The 12,102-nt window shown below is 37.7% G+C and overlaps 1 protein-coding gene across 1 annotated transcript; it reads left to right on the top strand.

Moving 5' to 3' along the window:
- The first annotated feature begins 9,496 nt into the window (after positions 1 to 9,496).
- Positions 9,497 to 10,475, top strand: LOC122000527 (RING-H2 finger protein ATL5-like). Its single transcript, XM_042554907.1, has one exon. The coding sequence runs from the start codon at positions 9,620 to 9,622 to the stop codon at positions 10,331 to 10,333; it is 714 nt and encodes a 237-aa protein (XP_042410841.1). The 5' UTR covers positions 9,497 to 9,619; the 3' UTR covers positions 10,334 to 10,475.
- Positions 10,476 to 12,102: the final 1,627 nt, after the last annotated feature.

The following is a 12,102-nucleotide window of genomic DNA, read 5'->3' as shown; positions in this document are numbered from 1 at the left end:
GCATGCATAGGCCTTAAAGGCCTATGTCTATCAATTCCGGAAACTTTAATTAATGATATATTAATTATAATTATTATATTCATCTACAAATCTATCTAAAGCTACCATCAATCAACCTCCGAATTTCATTTTCTTCTCATCACATTCTTTTTTCCGTATTTTCATTGTTCTCAAGTCTCATTCTTTGTATTGTTTTCTCCTGGTCGCTTCATCGATGATTTTCTCAATCTTAGAAGACATCCTTCTGTTAGTAATATATTTAAAGCAATATAAATAGTAGTATTATATTGACACAAAAATAGCATGCAATAGACAGATAAATAAAATAGTCGGGTTTAGAATATAGTTATCCGATTGAAGTGTCGGCACGCCGACTGTCCTTAGAGAATTTATTGCCGCCTCACGGTGCAAAGGCTCCCCGGCAAAATTCCCCCAAGATCCGACAACCGCTCGTCTTGTCTGTAGGTGCACTCCAAAACGGACGCGACACTCGGACCCAACCTCAGATCGCCGAAAGACCAAGCCTCAGGACACAACAAAGGCGCAGAAAGACTCGAACTCGAAAAGAAAAACAGAGGAGGTGCTGTGCAGAATGTATCGCACTGAGAAGGGAGAAGAAGGAAGATTGAGTGAAGAATAGAGGCACTGCTTGTCCCCTTTTATTCACTCTGAGGAGGTACGAAGCACTGCTTCGCTAGCGAGGAAACGCGTCCGCGTCTCCTCACGCGCGGTGTCGCGTTCGCGTCTCCTCTCGCGTGGTGTTGCATCCGTTCCTTACGCGGAACAAAAACCAAACTCTGGTTTGGTTCGAACCAACCGAACCGGAAACCAAACTGGTTTGGTTCAGACTGAACCAAACTAGCAAAAACAGACCGGGCCGCCCGTGAGCGCAAGGCCCACGGGCTGGGGATTTGCACCCCCCTGCGCGCGTTAATTGCGTACGTGACGCCCGGTTTATGGATTTCCGGCTCGAACCCCCCAAATCCACTCGATTTGGGCTTGGTCCGCGCATGCGTGTAGGTCCCTTTATCATTGCTAAGCAAAGATGGAAGGGCTTCCTATATAAGCCCTTCCAAGCTTCTCCACTTAGCAATGTGGGACTAAAAACATCACCAAAAAATGCTTTGAATTTAATACAAAATTCAACAATCCCCCACAAATTCAAATCATTTCGGTTTAAAAGATAAAATATGTCCTGAGGCTAGATTGCAATGAGCTTTTAGTGAAAATACCTTCCAGTTTGAATTTTCACCTGAGTACACCAATCTTATTCACATTGGTTTGAAGTGAACTAGGTCTTGAACTTAAACCTTTTTTTTATATGTGAAGTCAATTGGTAACAACTCATCACGGGCGACGGTTGAATCCTTCTGGGTTGGTGCATTACGGCCATGCCACCGAATCTTGTTTCATAAGTGCTAAGGGGAGTTGCCTAGAACCCCCCCCCCCACACTGCGGCCACACAGTTACACTTACATAGGTGAGTTCTCCAAGGATGTACTACAAGCATCCTGTCATTAAGACCTTGAACTCATTAAGAGCTCCTAAGCTCATCCTTACTAGCAGTTAAGCATCTATCCAGGGAAGAGACTATGAGATTACATCTCAATCAATTTGATGCTTACGTTTCACCCTTATAGCTTGTTTGTACCACATTGAACCTACTTTTTGGGATCTCCAATCAGATAGGTTGGGTTGCCGTTATAGATGAAACTAGGATAGGTCTCAGTCCCATTCCCTTACTGGATCTCTTGATTTTCTCATAATCAAGTCCTTTAGTGAGTGGGTCAGCAATATTGTCTTTTGAACTTACAAAGTCCAATGACACCACTCCAAGAGACACTAGCTCACGAATAGACTTGAATCTTATTCGTACATGTCTCTTCTGTTTCTGGTTATACTTGGAGCTTCTAATCTGAGCTATTGTTGTTTGATTATCACAGTGTACTGAAATAGAAGGTATTGACTTCATCATCAAGGGAATTTCAGAAAGAAGACCCTTAAGCCAATCAGCTTCAGTTATCCAAAGCACACAATTCTGCCTCAGATGTAGACCGGGTTATAATCGTCTGTTTAACAGACCTCCAAGCAACTGCACCGCCTCCAAGTGTAAAGACATAACCAGTAACGCCTTTACACTCAGCAGTGTCAGCTATCCAACTAGCATCACTATATCCCTCCAGGACTGCAGGGAATCTCCCGTACCACAAGCCCAAGGATATAGTGACTTTCAGATATCTGAGTACTCTGTCTAATGCATCCCAATGCGTTCTGTTCGGACAGCTGGTAAACCTGCTCAATTTCGATATAGCAAAAGAAATATCAGGTCTAGAACAATTAGCTAAATACATTAGACTACCTATTATTTGTGAGTATCTTAATTGAGACACTATCACACCACTATTATTCTTGTGGAGAGTTTTTGAAGGGTCATATGGTGTGACAACAGATTTAACTTGGCTATAGCTATATTTCTCTAATACTCTCTCAACATAGAGTGACTGAGAAATTGCTATTCCATCAGTTGATCGAGTCAACTTCAGCCCTAAAATCATATCAGCACAACCCATATCCTTCATATCAAACTTACCACTTAAGAGGGTCTTAGTCTCATTTATAATAGAAAGGTTAGTTCCAAACAGTAGAATATCATCTACATATAAGCATAGGATAATACAATTATCACCTTTCATTTTAGCATATACACATTTATCAGAGTCATTCACTTCAAAGCCAAATGATAGCATAACTCTATCAAATTTTTCGTGCCACTGCTTTGGGGCTTGCTTCAAACCATAAAGAGATTTGACTAACCTAAAAACTTTGTTCTCATTTCCAGAAACTACATATCCCTCAGGTTGATCCATATATATCTCTTCTTCAAGATCTCCATTAAGGAATGCTGTTTTAACATCCATTTGATGGATCTCAAGATGATATATGGACGCCAATGCTATTAATACTCGGATTGTAGTAATTCTTGTAACAGGAGAATAAGTGTCAAAATAGTCAATCTCTTCTTTCTGTTTGAATCCCTTAGCAACTAGGCGGGCTTTGAATTTATCTACTGACCCATCATGTTTTAGTTTTCTTTTAAACACCCATTTACATCCTATAGTGTTACACCCAGGAGGTAAATCTACTAACTCCCAAGTAACATTAGAGATAATAGAGTCCATTTCACTTTTAATGGCCTCTTTCCAGTACTTAGCTTCAGAAGAAGCCATAGCATCTCTATATGTCACAGGGTCACCTTCTATATTATAGGTGATAAAGTCCTGGCCTAAATCCGTAGACACACGTTGCCTCTTGCTCCTTCTCGGTTCTGTACACTCACTAGATTCATCTAGTCTAGAGTGACTTGAGGAAGGTGTACCCACTACGGATAATGGGACCTCTATAGAAGAAGGCTCATTTCTAGTAGGAATACTAGATTGAGGTGTTCTCGTCTTCATAGGAAATATATCCTCAAAAAATGTAGCATCGCGAAGTTCTATAATAGTATTTGCATCTATTCCAGGAATTTCTGATTTAATAATCAGGAACCTATATGCAATACTATTTTGAGCATAACCCAAGAAGATACCATCTACGGTCTTTGGACCAAGTTTTTTCCTTCTGTGTTCAGGTACTAGTACCTTTGCAAGGCACCCCCACACTTTAAGGTATTTCAAACTTGTCCTTCGGCCTTTCCAAAGCTCATATGGGGTTTTATCCCTTGACTTCATTGGGACTCTATTTAGCACATGGCATGCAGTGTATAGAGCCTCCCCCCACATAAAGTTGGGTAACCCAGAACTGCCTAACATGGAATTAATCATATCTTCAAAGGTTCGATTTTTTCGTTCTGCTATACCGTTGGATTGAGGACTATATGGAGCAGTTACCTCGTAGATTATACCTGTATCTTGACAAAATTTTTGAAACAGGTTCGAGGTAAATTCTCCACCCCTATCAGACCTTAACCTCTTAATTGTTTTATCGGTTTGATTCTCAGCTTCAGATTTAAAAATCATAAATTTATCTAAAGCTTCATCCTTGGTTTTATAAACATAACAGTAACGAGAGTGGTCATCAATGAAGGTAATGAAATACCTTTTATGGTCTCTCGTTATTACACCGTTAAACTCACAACAGTCAGTATGAATCAATTCTAAAATATCAGAATTTCTATCAACTGATTTGAAGGGTTTACGGGTTTGTTTATATTGCACACAAATTTCACATTTTTTCTTATCATTTATAGCATGCTTAGGAATCATGTCTAGGTTCATCATTCTTTTCACGGTATTAAAATTGTCATGTCCTAATCTATCATGTCATATATCATAAGACTCAATGTTATATGAACAACCAATATCAGAAGTTTTATTTAAAGTAGCATTTTCTACATTGAGTTTAAATAAACCTTCATTAAGGTAACATTTTCCAATAAAGGTTCCTAAATGTAATATTACAACTTTATTACATTTAAAGTTCAACTCATAACCAGCACGGACTAACTTTGATCCGCTAATCAAATTCCGACGGACCGCTGGAACATGATGCACCTCATGCAGTGACAGGACTTTTTCAGAGGTGAACCTCAGGTCAACTTGTCCTATCCCAAACACCCTGGCTGCAGAATGGTTCCCCATGGTCACGGAAGTGCTTTCAATTACCTGATAAGTAAGGAAGGCAGAGCGATCAGCACAACAGTGTACATTAGCACCTGTATCAGCTAACCATTCATTGGGTTGATAGATCAAGTTTAGTTCGGGTTTAAAGGTAACAAACCTATCGCTGGTGTCGTCACTAGCAGTCACGACATTTACTTGTGCCTTGGACGTATTGCTTTGGTTTTTCTCCTTGTCCTTTCGCTTAGGGCAGAATTTGGCATAATGTCCAACCTGTCCACATGCCTAGCAAGGCTTAGGTTTGGTTCCAGTTTTCTTTTGAACCTTTGGGTTGGGTTTCATCTTGTTTTTCATTTTCTGATTTTTGAATTTCTTCTTGTCAGATGAGACTACTACATTCGCCTTTGGAATAAAATCCATAGGCATTCTTGTATCATCATTTTTATGCTACTTCCGATGTTCTTCTTCAATATTTAAGGCAATCATTAAATCTTCTAGAGAGATTTTACCTCTCCGATGTTTAAGAGTCATGCCAAAATCTTCCCAACTCGGAGGCAATTTTTCGATGATAGACAAGACCTGAAATTTTTCGGGTAATGACATATCTCCTTCAGCAAGACCATGAATTTGAACTTGGAATTCATGTGTCTGCTCAATCACAGATTTGCCTTCAACCATTTTAAAGTTCAGGAATTTTGCCACAGTATACTTTTCTAAACCTGAATCTTCGGAGTTGTATTTTTTATCCAAAGATTTCCACAGCTCTTTAGCTGAAGAGGTTGAGCAATATACATCAAATAGTGCGTCTGAGAGGGCAGACAGGATTCTCCCGTGGCAGAGATAATCCCTTTGCTTAAACCTCTCTAAGGCAGCACTACGGGCAGGTTCCTCTTCATTAGGTGAAGGAGGGTCTGTTTCTATAACGGAGAATAACCCTAGCGTAGTAAGCCAAAATTTCATCCGTTGTTGCCAGCGTCTGAAGTTTTGCCCGTAAAATTTCTCGGGTCTAGCACTAGCCTCATCAGATCCTATTACCCTATCATTCATCATGTCTATAGATGCAGGCAAATAAATTCTCTAAGAATGTTGGTAATATATTTAAAGCAATATAAACAGCAGTATTATATTGACACAAAAATAGCATGCAATAGACAGATAAATAAAGTAGTCGGATTTAGAATATAGTTATCCGGTTGAAGCGTCGGCACGCCGACTGTCCTTAGAGAATTTATTGCCGCCTCACGGTGCAAAGGCTCCCCGGCAAAATTCCCCCAAGATCCGACAACCGCTCGTCTTGTCCGTAGGTGCACTCCAAAACGGACGCGACACTCGGACCCAACCTCAGATCGCCGAAAGACCAAGCCTCAGGACACAACAAAGGCGCAGAAAGACTCGAACTCGAAAAGAAAAGGGAGAAGGGAGAAGAAGGAAGATTGAGTGAAGAATAGAGGCACTGCTTGTCCCCTTTTATTCGCTAGCGAGGAGGTACGAAGCAGTGCTTCGCTAGCGAGGAAACGCGTCCGCGTCTCCTCACGCGCGGTGTCGCGTTCGCGTCTCCTCTCGCGGTGTTGCGTCCGCTCCTTACGCGGAACAGACCGGGCCGCCCGTGAGCGCAAGGCCCACGGGCTGGGGATTTGCCCCCCCCCCCCCCCCTGCGTTAATCGCGTATGTGACGCCCGGTTTATGGATTTCCGGCTCGAACCCCCCAAATCCACTCGATTTGGGCTTGGTCCGCGCATGCGTGTAGGTCCCCTTATCTTGCTAAGCAAGGATGGAAGGGCTTCCTATATAAGCTCTTCCAAGCTTCTCCACTTAGCAATGTGGGACTAAAAACATTACCAAAAAAATGCTTTGAATTTAATACAAAATTCAACACCTTCGCCTTCCTCGATTACTCGGTAATATGACTAATTCTTGTCCTAATGCTATAACATTTTTTGGTGTGATACAATTTATTTACTCATTATTTTCTTCTTCTACAAAAAGATGGAAAATTTTTAAAAACCATGTTTTAAATTTAACTCTTAAATCATTATCACAAACACGTAGGGAAAGTCATCTTGAAAGTGTTAAAGCAATAAAATATTAAGCTCCACAAATAAGAGAATATTTATATAAACTTGCAGAAACTAGTGATAATCCTAAAATAAAAAGTAAAGTAAATTCTTTAGCAACATATGAGTTTAAAAATTTTAAATTTTTATTAGGTATGATATATTATTTGCGAAAAAAACTGTTAGTAAATCTTTACAATATAAACATGTGAACATTGTTATTGCATTAGATTAGTTAAAAAGTCTTGTTTCTTTTTTTAATAATTATAGATAAAATGAATTAATATCTATTGTGATTTCTGTCAAAGAAATTGCAAATGAAATGAATATAGAACCAAAATTTAGTGAAAAACGTGTAATTAGAAGAAATAAATTATTTGATGAGGATAAAATTAATGAGGTGAAGCTTTCACTTGAAGAAATCTTTTAAAATTAATTATTTTAATTATATTATTGACCATGTTATTTCTTCGCTTCAAAGTAGATTTGAACAATTTAAAATATATTAAGATAATTTTAATTTTTTATATGATGTAGAAAAGTTAAAATTGCTTGATGACGATTTTTAAAAATAAAATGTTTAAATCTTGAAAACTTTTTAACACAATTATCTGATATTGATGGTTTAGATTTATTTTTAGAATTAAAAGTTTTAAAAGAAATAATAAATCCAAAATTAAAAATGGCACTTGAGGTATTAAACCTTATAAAAAAAATAAATTCTTTTCCCATGGATAGCTTATAGAATATTATTAATTATACGTTTCAGCAGGAAGAAGTTTTTCAAAATTAAAATTAATAATGTCTTATTTACGTTCAAAAATGTCTCAAGAAAGATTAAATAATCTAGTAATTTTATCAATTGAAAAAAAAATGTTATCAAAACTTGAATATAAAATTTTAATTAATAATTTTGCATCTCAAAAGTTAAAAAACTAAATTTTATATAAAAATTTATTTTTAAATTAATATTTATTTTTTAAAAACAATTAAATCAGTCATTGTCGGTCCCAAGTCTAAATAAAAAAGGGTAAAAGAAATTTTTTTAAAAAAATAATACTAAAGATCTAAATTTTTTTTTTAACCTAAGGCCATGAACCTTGAGACGGCCTGACTTCAGACACAGCTAGTAGTTTTCCCTTCCCAATTTGTAATTGCTACTTAAGATGGCACACAGAAAGTGCTTCCTCATGAATGTCTCATATTATGAGTCCTCTAAAAACGGTGTGATAGTAAGACATGAGAGAGTGTTATATGAGATCTTAGGGTCAAAATTCAATATATCCGAGTATGCCTCTCCTTCATATCTTATCATCTGCACTAATGGTATGATTTATCTTCTCCGTGTTGACCTAAGGATAAATTAACATAAACACTAAGAACGAACGAATTATTTTTTACCATATATTATAGTAGATAATAAACTAAGAAATTAAAATATTTCATAAATCTATCTGATAACTAAGGGCATCTCCAATAGTTAAACCTCACCATAAGCTTTTTTCTAATTTTCAATGTGACATCAAAAGTGAAAAAACCTACTATTCTCTCCACAATCAAAAAATCTCCATACAACTTTTTTGTGGGTCCTACATTACAAATCACACATCTTTATTTATTATTTTTTCATTTAATATCTCTATATAATTTTTACTTAATATTTTATTTAATTCTCATTTAATTTATTTGTAATTTTTAATTAATTAATGAACTTATGATTTTTAATTTAATTTAATTTATAATTTTTATTTAATATTTAATTAATTTATGAATTTTAATTTAATTATAGTAATTTGTATTTTTTTAATTTATCAAATATATTTATTTTCAAAATATTAATATATAATTTAATTATTAAATAAAAAAATAATGATTTTTAAAAAGTTAAACATGTCATATTAATTTTTCAATGATTAATAATTTCATCTTCAAGAGAGAAAAAAAAATAAATTTAAAAAATCAAACCTGTTCTTAAAATAAAAATCTCAAAGTTTATTTCCCCACTTATTAAAATTTTTTTTGTTGAATTTTTTAAAATTGACAAAACTTTTTGAAAAGCCGGCATCGGAGATGCTCTAACTCGACAATCCAGAAAACGCGCGTAATGGGTGGGGCACGGCTACAATCCAGCATAAAAGCAGTCAGTCGAGTCACATGAGACAAATGATCAAAAATAAAAGCAGAATTTATGGACTACCAACGTAGAGAAGTGGCCACCAACTAAGCAAATAAATATGAAATCAGGGGGCGTCGCCTTCACGTTCACGTGACTCCATCTGTTCCCCATCCTCCGCACTGGCAGCTGCCCAATTAATTAATGTCGAGGGATTTAACAAACTGTGGATGTCGAGAATTAAAGAGCAAGCGGTAGGCTGAAGTGGAGTCAGAGACCAGCTACAATTAATTAATTACTCGCAGCTGGTTGATCACGGACACCCCGAGAAGTGAAAATGGAGCCTTAATTACTGACTCATCTGTCCGTCCCCACTCCCCACCCAACGAACGAACGGTTAAATTAACTCCCCAACAAGGCAACAATCAAAAAACAAAAATATTAAATAATATTAAATTTGGGAGGATTGATTTGATTTTATGAAAATTTTTTATTAAACATCAGGATAAATTATGAAGCATTTATAAAAAATCCAATATTTTTTAATTATGAATTTTATTTGAACGAAATTTTTTTATAAATTTATCATAATTAAAATTCAAACTAGACGACAACAACACCCACAGCCCGCCTATCTTGCGTACGTTATCGATCGGACGGACGGACGGACGGACCCTTTTTAATTTCCGCATTTCCATGCGCCATTTACGTACGACTTGTCTAAGTCTCCCCCGTCGACGACGGACATGCCACTTCTTTATGATACGCCTATTTTTATCGTGCACCTGCCGACATCGACGACACAGCCTGCGGCACGTCGACGCCCTTAATTAGCCATGGCCATCGACCACGACGCCGACGACACCGGCACTAGCCCCTACAACGACAAGCTTCTGCTCGCCGCAATCGTCTCCCTCTCCGTCGTCATCTTCCTCGTCATCCTCCTCCACCTCTACTCCCGTTATCTTCTCCTCCTCCGCCGCCGCCGCCACCGCCTCCCCTCCCACCTCGCCCTTCGCCGCGTCCTCCATAGTACGCAACCTCCTCCTCGCTATCTGAATAATTATGACGGCGATCGTTATGTGATCCCGGGCCACGCGACGGAGACCAGGACGACGGTCGGCGGCGGGGTCGACCCCAAGGTGGCGGCTTCAATGCCGGAGTTCGTGTATAGAGCGGAAGAGCACTCCGGCGGCGGCGTCGAGTGCGTGGTGTGCTTGAGCGTCATGGAGGAGGGGGAGAGGGGAAGGCGGCTTCCGCGGTGCGACCACGCGTTCCATGTCTGGTGCATCGATGTGTGGTTTATGGCGCACGACACGTGCCCAATTTGTCGGGCGCCGGTGAGGATGGAGGAGGAGGCGCCGCCGCCAGAGGAGGTGGTGGTGGAGGAGGCGGCCATAGCTAGCGTTGACAGTGCTGTTGTGGCGGAGGCCGGTGAGATGGCAACGGTGGAGGTTGAGAAAGACGAAGAGTCTCCTTCCTCCTCGGCTTCTAATAATTTGTCTTTTGGTTCTTCTCTTTTGAGAATTTTAAGCAGAGGGAGATCATGAAAATTGTAAGTAAAGGGAGATTATTTTTTAGTCGACAGTATTGAGCTTACGCCAACTAATCTTAAGATGATAGGCTCAATAGTAATTTTTTATCGGTTACTAGTGTAAATTGATATCATCTTTAGTGTTTAATTGATATATGATAGATTTCTTTTTAGAATGTCATGAACTCATGATGTTATTCTAAAAAATATTGGATATATACACACTAGTAAAATGTTTGTTCAAAAGAACTTGCTCAATCTACATCAATGTAAGCATGCAATTCAAGCATTGAGTAATGATATAAGAGAAGATCATGAAAAAATTTTCTTACTGTGAAATGCTTGCTAGGTTCATGTTCTCTCCATATACTTAATGGTCATTTTTCAAAAGGCAAAAAAAAAATCATCCATAATTTATCTTTTCATAAATGACTATAAGATTGGTCACATAGTATGTCAGGATCACCATATAACCTTTTGCCACTAAGATATTGAAAAATTCTTTTAATATATTTCCATTGTTATATTACATTAATTAGATGCATGTATAAATTAATGGGTAGAGTTTACGATAAAAAAAACAATATCGATGATATACAATATATTTTAATAGATCTAAGGATCAATCATGGTAGTAGAAGATAAATTCACATAGATGATACCATGTTCAGTGGACTCAAGTAGCTAAAACAGCTACCAAGCTTATTTGCCAACAACTAATTTGTCAAATAATGGAGAATTTCTCCAATTGAGTGCTCAAACTTTTAGTAGACTCAAACCGGCCAATTTTAGTTGACTCAAGTAATTATAGCAATCTTATCTTCTAACGTATAATTTTTTTAATTAACTGAAGACCTCTTCAGTCATCTCAAACCTAATAGATAGCAACCAGCTTTGCCATAGTTGACTCACTTGCTTTAGTTGATTGAATCCTTCCTTTATTCAATTGGAGTTGAAACATAACCTTTCTGTTTTGAACGAGAATGCATACAGTTGACTTAACACTTCAGCCTACTAAGAATAACCTTAAACAAATAAATTTTCTCAAAGAGATTCTGAATAAACTCGAGACCAATCTAAAATACAAATGACTAGGAACGTAACCCATTATTTTTTATCATACAAAACACCAAACAAATCTTTGCTGGCACAATAATTATGCTCTAAGTGATTGGACTTAACAATGGATTTTGATGTTTTGGGCAATGGATAATTGTGTTAGATTTTATCTATGTATTTAATATATGCATTAAGCTGTACAGAAACTTGACAGGGCATGAAGCTTGTGACTCCGATGAGGTACAGTGTGAATGATAATTTGGTGTGTTGATAAAGTTCAAGGAATGATAAACGAGGCAACCTAGGGACCATAGGACGAATTAAGACGATGAGTGATGTTGCAGAAGCTCATGCAGCTTAACTTGGTGCAGCTAAGTTGGTTGGCTTAATGACTCAAGGTCTGCTAGTGTTCGAAGAAGAATAGAATTGTTAGATAATCTGTCGAAGATTTTAAAGAATTAATTGAATTAAAATTATATAAAATCAATTCTAATATATCTGTTGAGATGATTTGAGCAGATCATCTCAGGTTGCCAGTGAGGTTGGTTCTACCAAGCTTTTGGTGGTCCGAGTCGCAGAGTTGATGTGATACATAGCAAAATTGGGAGTCCATAGCTGAGTCGGGAAAGAAATTCGTCGAGTAAGATGTCGAAGCCTATGCTGAACGCAGTTTCCTTGAAACAGATTCGCCCGACCTCCGGCTATGCTTCAAGGTTCTCTCGGGTC

The sequence above is a fragment of the Zingiber officinale genome, chromosome 7A, assembly GCF_018446385.1.
Source record: "Zingiber officinale cultivar Zhangliang chromosome 7A, Zo_v1.1, whole genome shotgun sequence".
Lineage (NCBI taxonomy): Eukaryota > Viridiplantae > Streptophyta > Magnoliopsida > Zingiberales > Zingiberaceae > Zingiber > Zingiber officinale.
This window is presented reverse-complemented; position numbering and strand designations above follow the sequence as displayed.

Excerpts from the sequence above, each read along its gene's own strand:
- LOC122000527 (XM_042554907.1), top strand. The coding sequence starts at position 9,620 with ATGGCCATCGACCACGACGCCGACGACACCGGCACTAGCCCCTACAAC.